An 18097-nucleotide genomic window follows, 5' to 3' on the forward strand; every position below is an offset into this window, starting at 1 on the left:
AAGATTGTGTTTTTCATGCCATACTTAAAGATAATTCTTTTAACAATATTGTTTCTTTTTTTTACTGCCTTTTTTCATATTATTCTTATTATTATCTCGTATGTGTTGGCTTTCCACTATTAAAATCTACCGTTTGGTTTTTGTTATTTGCTTAGGTACACCCTGTTCTTATTCAGCAGCATATACACAACCCCGTTTTTGTGATGAGGCTGCAGTCCAGTTTCACATTACTTACGATGTGGCTGTAAAATCTTCATGATTTGACTGCAGTGGTGCTTTTCTCCTCACATACTGAGTTAACGTATAGTATGCATTCATAGTCATAGGATGCGCCTGCGGTATATAAGCGTCACATCGCCTCTGAGCAGCAGCTGCAGCAGCAGCCTGTTGTTTACGGTCTGCTGCTGCGGATGTAATTGTCAGCGGACGCGGTGCTGGCTGCCTGTCAAAGCGCAACGGGAGGTAACCAACGCAGGTAAGTCTGCAAAACACACGACCTGACACTGTCCTCTCAGCTGACACCGTCTTTGTTAAATGTTTGCTTGGTCGTAAACAGGACTACCAGAATTTGGAAAGATAAGGGGGAAAAAATAAGGAAACCGGACAAAAGAAAGGCAAGTTAACGACACTACAGCCGAAACAGGAAGAAAGGAGTTCCAAAATCTTAACGAGAACCAAATTTATCGACACCGTTTCAAATTCGTTTTTAGCTTTGTTGTTTTATCGAGTTGGTGTGAGTGTGTTTTTGTGAGTCTGCTCTGTAAGGTTAAACACACTTATGCGCTAGGCAAAGTTAAAGATAGGCTAACCTAGCCAAACAAACCGTTAGCCTGGAGCGGTGATGTTGTTTTTAACAGCCCCGGTTCGCTCGTAAACGAGCTCGTGACAGGCGGATTCATATTATCCATATGTTGATTTACACTGAACAAATAAACTTGACATGAAATGTTTGTATGTTTTTATTATTATTAATTTAATCAAAGGGAAAAAGGTTATTCTGTATTAAAGATATTACGTTTCAGTGTGATTTTGAAAGCCTGAAACGGAAGTGTAGTTTTCATGATAGAAGTAGTTGATGGAAGTTAGTTAAGATGTAGACGCCGGCTGCCGCGTTTGTTTTATATTTATTATTATCATAAATTTGTGTAGCGGATATAAGTCAGCGCTCATAAGCAGAATTAATCTTGCTGTGTGTGTATATTTATAACAACAACAATAATAAAGACCTAACAAAGTTATAACTGCAACAGTACTCAAGTAAGCAGTAGTTGGGTCAGTGATGGGCCATAAAGTTTAGCTTGGAGCATTTATATTATGGACTTTTGCCAGTTTTCATGATTATAAGATGCTGTAAATAGCTTAATCCATAACATGTAAACACACTTTACTGGCATCTTAACTGTTTTTAATTCACTGGTAGTTTTGCTCCTTTTTTATGACGTTTTATAAAAATAATATACTTTAGCTCAGCTTAAGTACAAGATATAAAGAAAGAAAAACAAAAAAGCAGTCTGTTTTTGTTCTTTGTTACACGTTTTCTGCCTGTTTACCTGCCTGTAGCTCCTCCTACACTCAGCCCGTCTCCAGTTACAGTCTCAGTTGAAAACAGGCACCACATGGCAAGCAGCTACAGATTATAAAGATCTTTTCTGTCAGACATCTGTACTGTACATGTTTGGATATGCACAGCTGAGAAAAGCAGGCGTTACAAAGAGATAAAGGCTGAACAGCAGCGAAACCAACAGCTACTGTTAGTTTTAATTGGTTACTTCTTTTGTTTAACTCCAAAGAACAAAGTTGTCAGTATTTCTAAATGGTTTAGTTTTGTTTGAACAATAGTCACCCCTCTTTGTGAAGAGGAGAAATTGTAAACAAACTGTCCGTGAACAACAGTTTCCGCCTTACAGTTGACTTTTTTTCTCAACAAGTCAGCGTCATCAATTTCCTGTTTGTATTTTAAGTTATTTTTGGTATTATTTCCTTTTTTTATTCAGGAAAAAAAAAGCTGTAAGGCAGTGGATTTAAGGTCAGAGGTTAGACTCAAAGCTTCAGTCACATTTTAATTATAAGGCTATAAAATCTGATTGAGCACGATGTTGTTGACCAAACATCACATGTATGTGAGGTCCTCAGGATTGTTAACTGAGATGCCTGATGCATTTCACAAGCTCAGAAGTTCACACACACATAGAAAGACTCACACCGTCTTCATGTTTAGCATTAAGCTTAAATGAGGCGCAAACTGTGAATCATATCAGCAGCTTACTTCTAGTTCATGCTTGGCACTCAAGTGTGTCAGTGTTTTAGGATTGGAGTTAAAAAAGAGAATAAATCATTGACAGGAGTTTTATTAATATATTTTGTATATTAAAGAGCCAAGAATAAATCTTTACACCTAATGTTGTTTATATGAAATTGTATGTTTGCGTTTGTATATTAATAACCATAAGTAGTTGCTTTTTAAAAACTGGCCAAATGTTTTGAGCCGTTAAGAACCTGAGCTGCAGTGTGGTTGTTTGGCTCATTGCTTTGTGTTCTCACTACATGACCATGACTTTGTGCTGGAGGAACAGACGTCCAGTAATTGAACTGAGGCGAGCACCTCGCATGCATATTGAGCCATGGTTATGTTACTGGCCTGTAAATTGTACATTCCACACCTACATTATAGGACTACCCTTCTTCTTAACTTGCTCTAACCTCTTTTATACACTTCTTCCCTCTTAGCCTTGCTTTGGAGGTAGTAGATGGTTAAAGTTATTGTCACTGTACTTCTAAATCCACTAGGTTGTCCCAGAGGTTGCCAGATAGGAACAAGGGGCCATAGCGTCCACTCTCGCTCTGCAGTTCCTGATGTCTCAGCCCTTAAACGACAGCACCATGGCCGATCGGGAAGGATCTGAGAAGTTGAACGGCAGCAACAGCCACTCTTCAGGTCCCCAGGAGCCTCCCAAAGAAGGCATGCAGCTTAAAAAGGAGATCTCGCTGCTCAACGGAGTCAGCCTGATCGTAGGGAATATGATTGGCTCCGGCATCTTCGTCTCCCCAAAGGGTGTACTCATCTACAGCACCTCTTACGGGCTGTCTCTCGTCATCTGGGCCATCGGGGGCCTGTTCTCTGTGTTTGGGGCCCTCTGCTATGCTGAGCTTGGTACCACAATAACTAAATCAGGGGCTTCATATGCATACATTTTGGAGTCATTTGGTGGTTTCATTGCATTTATTCGTCTGTGGACATCTTTATTGATCATTGAACCCACGAGCCAGGCAGTCATTGCCATTACGTTTGCAAACTATCTGGTGCAGCCGCTCTTTCCAACATGTGAACCACCATACACAGCAGCCAGGCTCATCGCTGCAGCGTGTATATGTAAGCACTTTTAAGCCACTTAATATCCTGCTGTTGTTTGCCAGGTGTGTGTGGAACATCTACAAAGCTCTCCTCTTTCCAGGTTTACTGACATTTATCAACTCTGCCTATGTAAAATGGGGCACCCGCGTGCAGGACATTTTCACCTATGCCAAAGTGGCGGCCCTCATCGTCATCATCGCCACTGGCATCGTCAAGTTGTGCCAGGGTGAGTGGAGTCACTAAAGTTCTCAAATGAAGTCAACCAGTTTAACCTCCCTCTTGACTTGGACCAGTTGTTCCCCTTCTCTTGTATTTGCATTTTTTATCTTCACACCAGACTTAAGCTACTGGTAATGTATGGAGCTAAGATAGGGAGATAAGTTCTGTAACTTGTATCTCCATTTTTAAAACTGTAAAAACAAGTACATTGTTGTTCATACTGTATGGAGTAATTCTGCAAGTCAGATAATGCAAGTCAGTTTTACAAGTACAAAACATTTACACGCCTATTTAAGAACCAATCATGGAGCGAGGAGGGCTAAGATTCTCTGTGTCCACAACCAAACTTTGTCATGTAAAAGCTCCCTAAAGGTCCATTTATGCTCTACACTAAAGACAGATACAGAGCCTTTAGGCCGTCTTCTGCATCCTTTACATGTGCAATTTTGTCCATTTTCAGAGAGCTTACAGATGCGTAACCCGACATGGCAAACTGCTGTACTACTGTAGGGGCAGTGTAGTGCAGTATAACTGATGTGCAACCATTGAAAGGATCAAAAAACAAACAAAAAAAAAAGGGACAAATTATTTGTAATCAGATTTTCTGATTTGTATTTTCAGACTAGTAATATTAACTTATTAAATACTTGTATATTATGAGTTTCAGGATCTGTCTGTACTTGTTACAAAACTGAAAAGCAAGTTACTCAACTTTTGTCCTATTTCTAGCTCCATAATAATGGAATAAATTGCTGCCGGCTTTTGTGAACTGCCAGCAACACACAGCAAAATAAATTGCCTTCAACGTGTTCAAGCTGCACCAACTCTTTAACCGTTAACTGTTGTTTACTTCTCAGGCTACACAAACAACTTTGAGTCATCATTCGAAGGCTCATCCACAGATCCTGGTGACATCGCACTGGCGCTGTACTCCGCGCTCTTCTCTTACTCCGGCTGGGACACCCTGAACTTTGTAACAGAAGAGATCAAAAACCCAGAGAGGTGATCTTTAAGTTTTTTAAAAAGCAATGGCAGTGGCAAATCAAAAAGCTTAAATCAACCTTGTAATGATGACATGTCCTGCTGTTCCAGGAACCTACCCCTGGCCATCGCCATCTCTATGCCCATCGTCACCATCATCTACATCCTCACCAATGTGGCCTACTATGCTGTGCTGGATGTCAGTGCTATACTGGCCAGCGATGCTGTGGCAGTGGTAAATGAACAAACTGCTTATGAAAACTGAGGCAGATGGCATAGAGAGAGTCTGGATTAGTTGACAGTGCAGGTGCACTGCTCTGTGTTTTGTTTAGACTTTTGCAGATAACACACTGGGTGTTATGAGCTGGACTATCCCCATTGCAGTGGCTTTATCCTGCTATGGAGGCCTCAATGCTTCCATTATAGCTGCATCCAGGTAGGACATGCACACATCCCTGTTCAAACATCAAAATCATTCACTGTTCATTATCTGCTTCTTGTAGTATTGAATAGTATAACTGTGGGTGCCCTTGTGTCAATTTTAATCTAAGTTTGTTGTACGCAGGTTGTTCTTTGTGGGCTCACGTGAGGGTCACCTTCCAGATGCTCTGTCCATGATCCACATACAGAGATTCACTCCGATCCCTGCTCTGATTTTCAATGTATGAAATCAATAACAAACATATAATACTGACGGAAGTATAGCAGTTTATTTAAACTGGGGAAATTTATATGTTTTTAACATGTATAGAAACACTACTATTTTCTCACTTTTGCGCCCCCTAATGAGGGCCAACCCAGCATGTTGTCATCCTGTCTCTTCTCTGAGCGCTCTACAGTCAGTAAAAGTCTGTCTAATGTTGACTCTTGTTTTCTCTCTTGCTATGTCACTTCCTCTCTGTATTTCCCTCTCTTTCTCTGATGATGTCCTCTTGCATCTTTTTGCTGAACCAGCTTTGGTGCGCGTTCCAAACAACTAGTGTGATGATATCTAGTTGCTAGCGTGTGACATGGTGCCGTGAAGCAAAGCACAGCTGTAACATGATGTTCCAGGACAGGGAAAAAAAGCTGTGAACTGCAGTTTTCATGTGCTTAAATACCAATTTTAAAGATGCACGAAGTTGGCACCAGCGAAAGTTGCATCACGTGAAGTAGGCAATTTCATTCCTAATGGATAAAAAGCAGTGACCCTTCAGGGCCACCATAGATTTTAGCAAAGAAATGCAAGAAGACATTATGGGAAGAAGAGAGGAAAGAGAGAAAGGGACAGAGCCTAATAGAAGTCTTTTACTGGTTGGAGAGAGGTCACATTAAGACAGGATGCAGAAAGTTATGTAGTGTTGCTTTAAAAGTCCAGTGTGTAGGATGTAGTAACATCTAGTGGCACAAATGGAAAATTACAACAACCTGAACTCCCATCCTACTCCCAAAATACAATAACTAAACAACACAAAAGCCCGAGTTGGGGTTTGTCTCCCCCAGATTACTGGGTACCTTTTCCTTATTACCATTATAATCACTCTTATTTTCATCTGAATCTTAACAAATGGAAATATAGTTATAAATATTAGTGCATTTTACTAGTAAATCAACCTAAATGTTACAGACTGGAGCATTAAGAGGTTAAAATAACCTTCTGATTGTAGTTATGACTGTATTTAATATTCTCCTAAGTCTCTGTTGCTACCCTCTTTGTCCTCCTCTGCTCAGTGTGTCATGTCACTGATATACCTGACAGTGGAGGATGTTTTCCAGCTTATCAACTACTACAGCTTTAGCTACTGGTTCTTCATGGGTCTGTCCATCGCTGGCCAGATCTACCTCCGTTGGAAGCAGCCTGACAGACCTCGACCTCTCAAGGTAACACCAGATAAACACACTGTTGTCATTTATGTTCTCTTGGCTGTTAGGCAGAGGTTAAATCAGGTTGCAGAGCAGCCAGAGCTGACGTGCTCCTCCTAAACGTAGCCAGCTTTATTGGTTTTCTGCACAGCAACCAGCTACGCTGCAGCACTGACTCAGTTTCCACAGAGAAAATCAATCATGAACAAACAGTCGTGCTCAGGATGAACCAACACCATCAGAGTTGATCCAATACTTTCATTATCAGCAACACTCCTTTTGTTTAGAGAGTCAGTGAAAACCACCATGTCTGAAATACTCTTGTCTACATCTTCAATATGCAGATCAGAATGTCCAGCATGGTTAACATTGACTGCAACATTGTGCAGCTATTTGTTTTCATTACAAAAATTTAATAAAGCCACATATCTGCTCCATTTTCAATGAAACGTATAAATATACAAATAAGTCCTGTCTTATCTCTCCATGGCTGGCTTTCAGTAAATCTGTGTTTCATGTTGCAGGTTTAAGTTTGGACTTCAGTTTCACTTTAAATGGAGGTTTTTTTTCCCATTCTGTGGAACTAAGCTGGTTTTTGCTTTGACTGCTCAGTGAAAAGTCTTTTAATAAGGGAGGAAGATATTTACTCACAAATTTCTGTTGCATCAAATGTTGAGTTAACATGTCCTGCCACATTAATGGAGATGGTATTTGTGTATCAGGAGGTACTAAAACACAGAAAAGGTTTTGCTTGCTTGGATTAATGATTTTCTTTTTTGGTAACTTTTATTACATTTAAGCATCACAACTTATTGTTGTATGCGGTGTATCTAATCTTCACCTCAAAGTGTGAGTGTACATAGCAGAGACAGTTAGCATTCAATCCTAACATGTAGCATACAAAATGACAGGAAGAAACCTAGCTAAAAGACTTATTTGAAATGAATTTACATTTTCTACTGCGTTCCAGCTGAATTTACTGACACAGTAACACACATCTTAATGCTGACACCTCTAGTTATCTCACGTCTTTGCTTTCCTTTAAGACCAAGATTAAACCACAGGACCTTGCGTAGTTGTGAAGATAAATTTATTTTGGGTACGTCCCTTTTGGGCAGGAGGCAGACAAAATAAACCGCATGAAGAAGAGGTTAAATCTGTGGTTTCTGGCCAAGCTGATGGATTGTAGAAACTTCAATATAAAAAGATAAATGACTAAACTTAGGTATTAAAAACAAAAAATGGGCAGGGAGACCATTATTGTGTACTAATGTTTACATTGCAGTTTTATGTATAAGTGGAGTAAATGTCATTTCTTCTGCACTTGTTCTTGTAGCAGATCAATTATTTCTGAATAATTATTGTAAATATGCTTTATGAAGGTCTACTTCATGGTGTGTGTGTCCAAAAAAACATATGCCCAAGAGTAGTACCGCGATACAGCATGTATTCTCATTTAGTTATATTAAAATTTAAATTAAAGTATAAAACTTTCTAATGATACTTATTTTAGGAGTATTCTTGTGTTTTGAGCTCACTTCTTCGTGTTCCTCTCTGCAGCTGACGCTGTTTTACCCGGTGGTCTTCTGCCTGTGTACCGTTTTCCTGGTGGCGGTTCCTCTCTACAGCGACACGATCAACTCTCTGATTGGCATTGCCATTGCACTGTCGGGTGTGCCTGTCTACTTCCTAGGAGTCCATCTACCAGAGTCCAAACGTCCACCCATTATCACCAAGTTTCTGCGTGAGTTTACCACTCATCTCTGAAGCAACAGGTCCACGGACCACAGTGTTTAGTAACATGGGCTCTGCTAACATGTTGTCTCTCTGCAGGTTCACTGACTTACTTCACCCAGTACACCTGCTTCTGTGTACTGACAGAGATGGACAAAAGCCAGTAGTGCCCGCTATGCTTCATACAGAGGATCCTGCAGGGAAAGAAGCATTTACAGCACTTCTATTGTCTGTCGTGGTAAAACTGTCAGACTTCACTTAGTTGTTTACAACAATGAAGATGCTGCCACACAAACACAAGCTCACAGATATATACCAAGATTACGAGGAGACGATGTTGTACTGTATATTTCATCACACTATATATTGACTTCGTATTATAACGATGCACCGCTGTAGCTTCACCAGTAACTAAACATACTTGATGCCTTTTAAAAAGTATGTGCCTGAGATTTTACTGGTGCTGTGTACATGACCTTGAGAATTATGCAAGTATTGTACAGACTTAACTCAAGTCACGTGTTCAAACAATTCCTCATCAGGAAATTGTCGGACATATTTGTGTAATGATGTTAAAAAGGGATGAAAGTATCTGCTGCTATTTGAAAATGTCTCATCCAAATGTTTTTTCCTTCCTGTATGTTGGCGCCATCTAGTTCAGCCGTTTTGGTGAGTTTTAGTATATTAACTTTTTGGCTTTATATGATAGAACTTCACATTTTTGCATTTGTATTTAATGACTTTTTGAATGTTATAGTACTGTTTCATTAAATTGTAGAACATTTGCACACTAAAGTAAACTATGCTTCAAACACCTCAGATCTTATTTCATCTATTTAGCTTCAAATTTGCCTTTTCAGGAGTTGCCTCTTGTGTGATTCACAGTTGCATTTAGCTGCAAATTCATATCTACAAAAAGGTCAAGTTGATCCCCTGCATCTGCATTTACCTGCATCACACCTGAACCCAAACATCTCCTGTGAGGCTGAGTTTCTGTACCTCACATTGCATCTTGAATTATACGGCACGATCAACATGCAGCTTAAACCTACCGAAGAATAATTCAGAAAAGTTTTAATGAATTAAACTTGAAAGAAAAAAACTTTTTTAAATGGAGATCCCCCAACCCAAAATAAATCTGACTGGGTTTTGAGTTAATGACGGTATTTTACTGTCTCAATTTTTACCACTTATTTTTCATGATTTATCAATCAATCAACCTTTATTTCTATAGCACCTTCTCATACTGCAGGGTACCCAAAGTGCTGTACAGATAAAATGACAACAAATAAAACATCAAATCACAATAAAACAAGCAGTTTAAAACAGTAAAACAGACAGATAAAAATATAATTAAATTACAAGACCTAGCCTAATGATCCCGCTCTCTATGGTTAAAAGCCAAAGTAAAGAGAGAAGTTTTCAAAAGACATTTAAAATTATTCAAATCTTTGGCAGACCTCACAGAGAGAGGAAATCCATTCCAAAGTTTTGGAGCCACCACAGAGAAAGCTCTGTCTCCCCGAGTGACTAACCGAGTCCTCGGGACAACTAACCTGAATTGATTTTCCGACCTCAGTGCCCTACCAGGACGGTGGTGGTGAAGCAACTCGGACAAATAAAGAGGTGCTAGACCATGTAAACATTTAAAAGAAATTCTAAAAGCAACAGGCAGCCAGTGAAGGGATCGCAGCACTGGCGTAATGTGCTCCCGCCATCTAGTACCCGTTAGTAAGCGGGCAGCTGAGTTCTGAATCAGCTGGAGACGGTGCAGAAGAGATTGATCAATCCCAGAATAAAGGGAGTTGCAGTAGTCCAGTCTAGAGAAAACGAAAGCCTGAATAACCCTTTCTAGGGCATCACGGGGAAGGTAAGGCTTAATTCTGCTGATAAGCCTCAGCTGATAAAAGCTAGACTGGACTACTGCACAAACCTGCCTGTCAAATTTGAGGTTAAGATCAAATAAAACACCAAGGTTTTTAATAAAAGAATGAATAAGTCCAGGGTACCAATAATGCTGCTGCATCCTGCCAGCAGGTCAGATTTACCAAAAATAATGACCTCTGTTTTTGCTGTTTATACACAGGAAATTTTTCTCCATCCAAATTTTTAAGTCCTGCAAACTGTTGAAGATTTTTAACACAATGATCTTCTGCAGATTTTAAAGATAAATAGATCTGAATGTCATCGGCATAACAGTGAAAAGAGACTCTATATTTTTTTACTTTAAATTTACTGAAATTTACTAAATCTGTTCATTTTCTTTATAAATTTTTTAAATGTAAAACTACAAAAAACTTCACAATGGAGATCAGTTTCACTGAATAAATATTTTTAGGTTTAATTTTTTGCTCTCGACTTTAATTCATGCAGATGATACATCAGCTTAATACAAGCAAAGTGGAAAGTACGTTTAAAATCTAGAGCTAAGATCTAATGATGAGAACATCTTGTAGCAGCGGGTTTCTGTTATCTTGTTAATCTAGAAAATTACATTTTTCTTTTATAAAAATGATCTTATCACATCAGACCATACGTTAGAAAATTGTCTACAAAACAAAAAAAGGTAGACTCATCGCGCAGGAGAAAACCAACTTTTATTGAAAGCTTTCTTTTTATTTTTTTTTACACATCTACATATTTACAAAAACGTAATTCAACAAGCATCCAACCAGTCTGAACTTGGGGAATTTCTGAACCAAACACGCATCCACGACAGAAAACTCTGCAGCACGCTTACACAAATGCAGAAAAACGAATGCAGTTATACATACGCACTACCATGCACGAGATGCACACACCCTAAACTGCAAGCACACACGGCCTTAAGACACCTCACTAACAAAAAATGGAAACAGCACAAAGCATACGAGGCAAATCTCACTAATGTGCGACGACTCTAACACACATCCACTTTGAACAAACACCCACACACAAATTCACTCCACGGTTAAAAAAAAACATCTGGATCCTTCTGGAAACAACACCAACTCCTTCACCATCTGTGCAGTAAGACATGACTTCTAGAATTTAACCGCCTGAACCATCTTCTGTCCACAAGCTTTGTGACTGACATGTTAACACTTTGGCACGTAACTTGATGATTAGAAAATTTGACGAGTGCTACACGAGTTGCTTCGCTGTGAGGTGGGATTTAATTTTGGCAGATACTTTTCTCTGCTCTGAACGACACAGACGATCTCAGAGTATGGTGTCATTTGTGATGAAGGAACTGGAAAGATCCTCAAAGTGCAAAAAGGGACCAATCAGTCGGAATCATATTTGTTGCCGTCGTCGCCGGCTTCATCGTCATCTTCACCACTGCAGCCCAGCTCGTGCAACACTTCCCTCTGGTAGCGCTGCCAGCTCCTCCTGCTGTACGAGTGCTCTTCCTCCCAGTAACCTGGACACATGGAACATTAAATGATCCCAGTTACATTGTGACCTGAAAAAGAACTACATTCAAATACTCTCAAATACATGAAAAGCTGCAATCTGACAAGACATTTTGAGAAATCTGCTGATTAATAAAGATGTAAAAGCTTTGAAGTTGCAGAGCTTAGCTTGTGTGAATCTTTAACAGTCATTTACAAAATGAACAAAAATGATCATAAATGACACATCCGGTGCAAATCTTTGGATACTGAAGAAGCCAAGACCACCACAGTGGCTACGCTCCACGGCAGGGTCCCGAAAATGGACGGAAAGGTGGAGGAAGGACCATCTTCCAGCAGATGCCATGTGTTTTACAACCTTTAATTTAACAGCTAGATTAGTTTAGCCCAGCAGAAATATCAGTGAGATAAGCCAAATCTAAACTTAAGAGTTATGGAGTTTTTAAAATGATCTATTTTCACTGATAATGTCCATACAATTAGTAGCGTTTGGTCAATCCCAGGGAACCTGGCAGAGCCAGCTAGTAACATGCAGCCTTGTGAAGGCTGGAGCAGGAGGCTTGGAGGAAGAGGTCTAGACCAGTGAACTGATGTCCAGCCTGAGAAAGCCTGTGTGTTGCTGAATGTGTGCATTTCTGACAAAGAAAACAAGTTCTGCCACCTTTCATCCATGTGAAATGCTGGACTCATTTTAATGTGTATTTAAATGTGTACCATAAAAATATAAATAAAGTAAAAAAAAATACCAGAATGTCCTTAAACTGCCTACAGATTAATCTGGTAGAATCATGTAAAAATGTAAAATATTACTACTTCTCTTCCAAATGAAATGCTGACATTAAAAATTAAATAGTTTTAAACTGTTAAGACAGAGATTAAAATATGTTTTAATGGAGGTCACTGAGGGCAGTTCAAGGTCGGTCAAACGATTAAAATTTTTAATCAAATTAATCACAGCTCTCATATGAATTAATCACGATTAATCACCATTCCTATGCCTGAAAATTGCCTGTTTTTACTGTATTGTATCAACAGAACGAGCCAATGCCACAAATATTTACTGTTAACTGACCTTCTCTTGAGTAAACGTCATATGTCCAATGGTCAGTAAATGCAGCATGTAATGTAATTATACATACTGTTCTAAAACCTATCTACCATATTCTAGATCACAATTCTAATAATAATAATACATTTTATTTGTGGGCGCCTTTCTTGACACTCAAGGTCACCTTACAGGATAAAACACAAGAATAAAACAAATCAATAAATACACTCAAATTAAAGGATGCATAAAACAATAATAAAAACAGTGTGAAATATTACAGTGAGTATGCCATCAAAACTTTTTTATTACTTATAAAAAAACAGCAGATATGGTAATTGAAGTTAAACAGCCAACATTGATGAAAAAACTGATGATCTGGATAAAACCAGGTTCTCCTTGTTATGATAAACTGGTGCCGTAGGAATGGGTGGTGGGTGGACGATGTTGTCTGTTGTTAGTTTTTGTTTGTTATATATGTAAAAATGAAAAAAATTTCATAGAAACAGGTTTTTCCTTTTATTAGTGAAGTGTGAATGTTTGTGCAGCAGTGATGAAAGTCCTACAGCAGCATCACCCAAAGTAACACCTGCTGATAAATTATCATTGGCAAGTTTTGAAAGTGAAATTTGCTCAGTCTTCCTAAAATATCGTTAATGTTAGGAAACTGCAGGTCATAACGAAGCCTGAGGAGTTAAAATTCAACTTTTAGGAGCATGTTTCCAAGCTGTTTTTGTTTACTTCTGCATAGTCAAGCCCTCCCACCCTGGTTGAGGTTATACAGGCCGTTTCGCCCGTGTTCAAACCTGAACCAGTTTATCGCAATGTGATGAAGAAGGATCCAGATGGAGAGAGATGACCGATGCAGTCGCGTTGCATTTAGGTTTTTATACGTTACTCACTGAGATGTTTTTTTTTTTTTTTTTTTAGTACAAGAGACACTTGCATGAAAAACAAAGTGACATGTGGTGGCATGCAGAAGCCAGGTCATAAATTGTCTTACGGTCCTTGTCTTGTGAAGTTACGCAGCTCAACATGAAAAACACCTGCATACCTCCATAGCGCTCCTCTCTGTCACCGTCTGCGTCACTGTCCTCATCAGGGTAGTCATTCCTCCAGTTGCTTTCTTCATTCTCATCATCCTCGTCGTCATACACCTCTTCTTCATGAACCACAAGATCAGGAACCTAAGGCACAGAACATCGTATTTATCTAAAAGTCTTATGTTGGTTAAAGTCCTCAGTGTTTGATTATTTAAAATATAAAGACATGCTGTATATAAAGCTTTGAGCTCTAAAATTAATTAATATAAAGGTGGATTTTTATGTGTTGATTGAGTTGTTTTTGACTTAAAGTTAAGTCATTGATTACCTGAAGACTTCTAATGGTATTAACTAATCTAAAATACTTCATGGATAAACAGGTGCTTAAAAATTACTGCAGCAAACATAACCCAGACAGCTGGTAGGTAAAGACCTAGCTTGTTCGTGCTAATTTCAACTGGGTCACCCATATCTTCATTCACTCACTCCGATGTCAGCACTCATTCATCTGTCCGTCCATCCATCTACACACACCAGTTCTCCCTCATCAGTGTAGGGCCTGACAGACAGGATGTCCTGGATCCAGCCTGGTGTGACCGTTTCCTGGTAGTAAAGATCATAGACGTAATCGTCGTCCTGCTCCCGGTGCTCCTCCCCCAGCCCGTCTCCAGTTATGCTCAGACGCTCCCGCAGCATCTTGGTGTTGTTGCACAGAATCACCTCGGAGTCTGAGGACCACATCTTCAGAAAACAAAAAGCAAAGCTCATAAACAACATTTACAGAGTAGTAGAACAAGAACAAGTGAGGGTGAAGACTTTTTTTCCACTTTGACCCACAGCTGAGGACACGTGAAACAGCCGTGTTTGGAAAAGTCCACGTGATCTACTGCTTTGTGTCCTGCCATCATGTGTGTTTAACCTACTGAAGCAGATACAACAGCATCTTCAGACCAGAAACAATGTGTGTTTGTTTCGTTCAAAGCTGATTATTTGTGAATTTTGTATGATGTCATTGTTGTGAAGACACATGACCATGTTGATGCACATAAAGGCAAAGAGTGGAGAGAAAGAAATGCATCTAGGAAGCTGAGCTTGCTTTTGCTTTAAAAAACAGGTATTACCCAGAGTGATGGGGGCTAATCTGATCCAATATCAATAAAATGACATCATTCACTGACAAGCGTCACCTCCTGGGCCTCTCTTCATCTCTACCACAGCAGACATTTGCCTGCAGCTGACGTTGTGAGACCGCCCAGTGTTTGCATCTGGGAGACTAATTTTGACCAGAACAGAGAGAGACAGTGGACAGAATATGGAGTGATTTCTAAATCTGGGGGCTGCTAATTAAAGTTGATGTAACAGCTGACTCGATCACAGTCTGTTCAGCGAATCAGAGCACAGACAAGAACAGCTGTTAAGATGACAACATGAATGTAAAGAGTGATAGAGGATCCTTTTGTCTCTGATGGTTTAATCACAGACATGAGCTCCTCAGAAAGAAAGAAAAGAAAGAAAGGCAGATAAATCCTGATGGAACTTTTACAAGCCTGAGAAAAGTCTAGCAGAAACACTCATCATGTGTAATGTCAGTATAAATACAGGAGACAATGTGCATGGAATTTAGCGCGTGACTAAACAATTAAAAAATTAGTCGATCCATCTACAGTCAGCTGTGGATCCCCCAGCTGGTAATAATAAACCTATAAAGATGGAAGCCAGCCATCAAGAAAACCCCAAAAAAGGAGAAAAACAAACATATGCAGCACACTAAGAGACCTTCCCAAACCATTTAAGTAGCTGATAAATGGCTGCACTGCTTCAGTGATATGTTGCATGTTTCATGTATGTGTAGTGTTTTAGCACCATCCGTGGACTGTGTGGAGACATCAGACAGTCAGGGCAATTTTTCCTGACTTTCTCTTTTGCTCTGTTTTGGTCACATGGTCGGTCTCGGGTGAGACGCCGTTTTGGATCGATGTCTGGCATAGTAAGAGCGTTCAGTGCTGAACTGTGTCATCTGCCTTGAAGACGCTTTATTTGTGAGTAAACCTGCCACGTTTCACGTGATGCATATTTTGTCTTTATTTAGTATGTGGTGTGATTTAAAGTAGCTCTGCTTTCACAAGCAACACAGTTATCTGCTTCATGATGTTGAGCAAGTGTTTGTGTATTTAATCTCCACTTTTTGAACATAAAAAGTTGCAATAGCTTGAGGTGGAATGTCCACCTACATTTGTTTTGTCTTTCATTTTTGTGTTTTTTTTAATTTACTAATTTGTTTGTAAGAAAGCCAACTGATGGTGAAGAGAAACAAGTAAAAGCTCTGAACTTTCATCCGTGCTGCAGTGATCTTTTAAACCTGGAGTGCCTAGTACACACGTTTAGCTTTCTGTCACTCCGTGGACAGAATTATACAGATTCACTAAACACAATGAACAATACAATTTGCAAACTTTGTCATCATTTGGCAAACAATTTGTGTGTTTAATCACTTAAACAGGCATCACCCCAGTGACTAGAAAAACACTGAAATGGGTCAACGTGGCTTGGTCAAAGTGTGAAACAGGAAAGCATGGTCTCATCTGTGGCCATGACTTCAAATGAAAAATATTCAAAACGAAACAAAGAGATCACAGCAACCGTTTCATATTTCATAGCATAGCATTCATTATTTTTAGTATGCTTTAAAATTGCCAGCATAAACAAACTCTTTATTGTCATCAAGACTGATCATTATAGAAAATAATGGTCCAGCCCTGTAAAAATATGCAGGAAAGTTTCAGTATTAACAGATGAAAACATTAGATATCAGACCAGAACCAGGTCATGAAGGACAGAGAGGGATAAATGCATCTCTAGAAACAAAGTGCAATACCAAAATATAACTTTGCTGCAATACTTCAAAATGTTTCCAACACACAGGCCAGGGTTTTAAAATCCTCATGAGCCTCAGTTTAACCAGATTATTGACAGTATATTTAAAGGCCAATGTTATTCTAATGCAACACAAGGAACAACATGTTATTAAATTGCTTTAATGTTTAAACACGGATGTGATACTGACCTATCCTCTTCCCTTACACACAGCCATTCAACTTCAACTTCATTTTCATGCTAGGAAAACCTGTTTGACTTGCAAATGTTAGAAACGACAGCCTATTGTAATGTAATGTCACAGGTTATGGATGTTCAATAAATCTGCTTTGATATATTAAAAAATTAAACAGAAAAGGATTAGTTTTGGACCATATAAAAGTAAAACCCAGTTCTTCTCATTAAACTATGCAGCGTTACAAATGCATCCTGCCAAACTTAATCAAATCAAAACTAAATTAACCTTTAATTCCTACTTTAAATTCAAATCATGGTTATCATAACAACTCCAACCACAACAATAACGGTGAACTCACCTTGCCAAGAGGTTTATCCTGGTCCTCTGCTTCCTCGTGGATGACATCCACCACCTGGATGTTTCCAAGACCCCCACATTTGTCTGGCTTTTTCTCGGTTTCCTCTCTAACATCGGCAGCATCTGTCTGAGGGGTTTGCTGCTCAGTTTGACTCGACAGACTGGCACGGTGGCTCGACAGTATTCTGTAGCGTTCTTCCCTCCGGGTGCTCCACTTTGTGCTCCGCAGATCCCCAATTATCCGCTGTGAACTGGTAGCAGAAGGGCGAAGCGCATGCGCTGTGCGAGGACGTGCCAAAGCCTGTCGAACCTGCGTCTGTACAGGAGCGTCCTGGAGTTGACCAAAAAAGAGAGAATTCATTCATTTTTAAAAACGAAAATCTGAAATATGTCATTCCTGAATCCCAGATGTTAGAGAAAATTAAAACACACGCCACATGTTTGTTGTTAGATGACTCCACAGGTTACTGCAATTAGGAGCCATAATAGCGCAAGCTAGCATGAGTGCTAAATAGCTTAGCATAACCTAGCATTACTAGGCTAAGCTAATAACAGAGCGCAGGGCTTTGTTTTCTAAAGAAAACACCACTTTGTAAAATAGCGTAAAACTGCTACCATACACCGTACACAACATCGTTGCGTGTAACTGGGCTTCTGTTTTCCCAAAGCTACCCTTAATATGTTCAGCGTTCACTGCGTTGACATTACCGTTGGCTAGCTGTGGTCAAAGCAGCGGCCCTCTCACCTGTGTTGCTACGGTCGCCACGAGTTTGAAGACAGAGTTTTCCACTTCAGCTTCGTTGGGCTCCGGTACCGTTTCGCCTGAGCTCTGGGACGATTCGGGCCTGATGCGTTTACACGCTAACAACAAGGCGTCAGCGGGATCGGTCCCCCGTTTCCTTTTAACTCGCAGAATCGTGGTGTTGGGATCCATGACGTTCTTCTGTCCGCTCCTTTCTGTCTTGTCTGGTTCGTCTGGCAGTTAAAGAGGAGGAAAATGCGAGAGCTGTCACTCCGCCTTAAATTCCGGGTACAACAACTATGTCGATTTTTTTCTTCTTCAGGGGTTTACAGCAG

At 39.7% G+C, this 18097-nt stretch overlaps 2 protein-coding genes across 3 annotated transcripts; one reads left to right on the top strand and one right to left on the bottom strand.

Moving 5' to 3' along the window:
• Nucleotides 1-265: 265 nt before the first annotated feature.
• slc7a6 (solute carrier family 7 member 6) lies at nt 266-9042 on the top strand. 2 transcript variants are annotated; one of them, XM_041976688.1, is made up of 10 exons: nt 266-475; nt 2788-3370; nt 3453-3578; nt 4429-4573; nt 4664-4787; nt 4885-4988; nt 5118-5214; nt 6263-6412; nt 7955-8138; nt 8228-9042. In XM_041976688.1, exons 2-10 carry the CDS (start codon nt 2854-2856, stop codon nt 8293-8295), a joined length of 1515 nt encoding a protein of 504 aa, XP_041832622.1. In that variant the 5' UTR covers nt 266-475; nt 2788-2853; the 3' UTR covers nt 8296-9042. The 2 variants fall into 2 exon arrangements, with proteins under 2 accessions (XP_041832622.1, XP_041832689.1); XM_041976755.1 differs by lacking the exon at nt 266-475 and adding an exon at nt 527-614.
• A 1666-nt stretch (nt 9043-10708) lies between these two features.
• Nucleotides 10709-18065, bottom strand: slc7a6os (solute carrier family 7 member 6 opposite strand). The gene is made up of 5 exons (XM_041977516.1): nt 17766-18065; nt 17022-17351; nt 14146-14352; nt 13623-13755; nt 10709-11531 (listed from the first exon to the last, which is right to left on the bottom strand). Exons 1-5 carry the CDS (start codon nt 17952-17954, stop codon nt 11395-11397), a joined length of 996 nt encoding a protein of 331 aa, XP_041833450.1. The 5' UTR covers nt 17955-18065; the 3' UTR covers nt 10709-11394.
• Nucleotides 18066-18097: the final 32 nt, after the last annotated feature.

Source organism: Melanotaenia boesemani, chromosome 1 (genome assembly GCF_017639745.1).
Source record: "Melanotaenia boesemani isolate fMelBoe1 chromosome 1, fMelBoe1.pri, whole genome shotgun sequence".
NCBI lineage: Eukaryota > Metazoa > Chordata > Actinopteri > Atheriniformes > Melanotaeniidae > Melanotaenia > Melanotaenia boesemani.

Excerpts from the sequence above, each read along its gene's own strand:
- slc7a6 (XM_041976688.1), top strand. The coding sequence starts at position 2,854 with ATGTCTCAGCCCTTAAACGACAGCACCATGGCCGATCGGGAAGGATCT. Across the intron at positions 3,371-3,452 it reads CATCGCTGCAGCGTGTATAT|GTTTACTGACATTTATCAAC; the intron begins GTAAGCACTTTT and ends TCCTCTTTCCAG. Across the intron at positions 3,579-4,428 it reads CATCGTCAAGTTGTGCCAGG|GCTACACAAACAACTTTGAG; the intron begins GTGAGTGGAGTC and ends TTTACTTCTCAG.
- slc7a6os (XM_041977516.1), bottom strand. The coding sequence starts at position 17,954 with ATGGATCCCAACACCACGATTCTGCGAGTTAAAAGGAAACGGGGGACC. Across the intron at positions 17,352-17,765 it reads TGGCGACCGTAGCAACACAG|GACGCTCCTGTACAGACGCA; the intron begins GTGAGAGGGCCG and ends GGTCAACTCCAG. Across the intron at positions 13,756-14,145 it reads ACACTGATGAGGGAGAACTG|GTTCCTGATCTTGTGGTTCA; the intron begins GTGTGTGTAGAT and ends TCTGTGCCTTAG.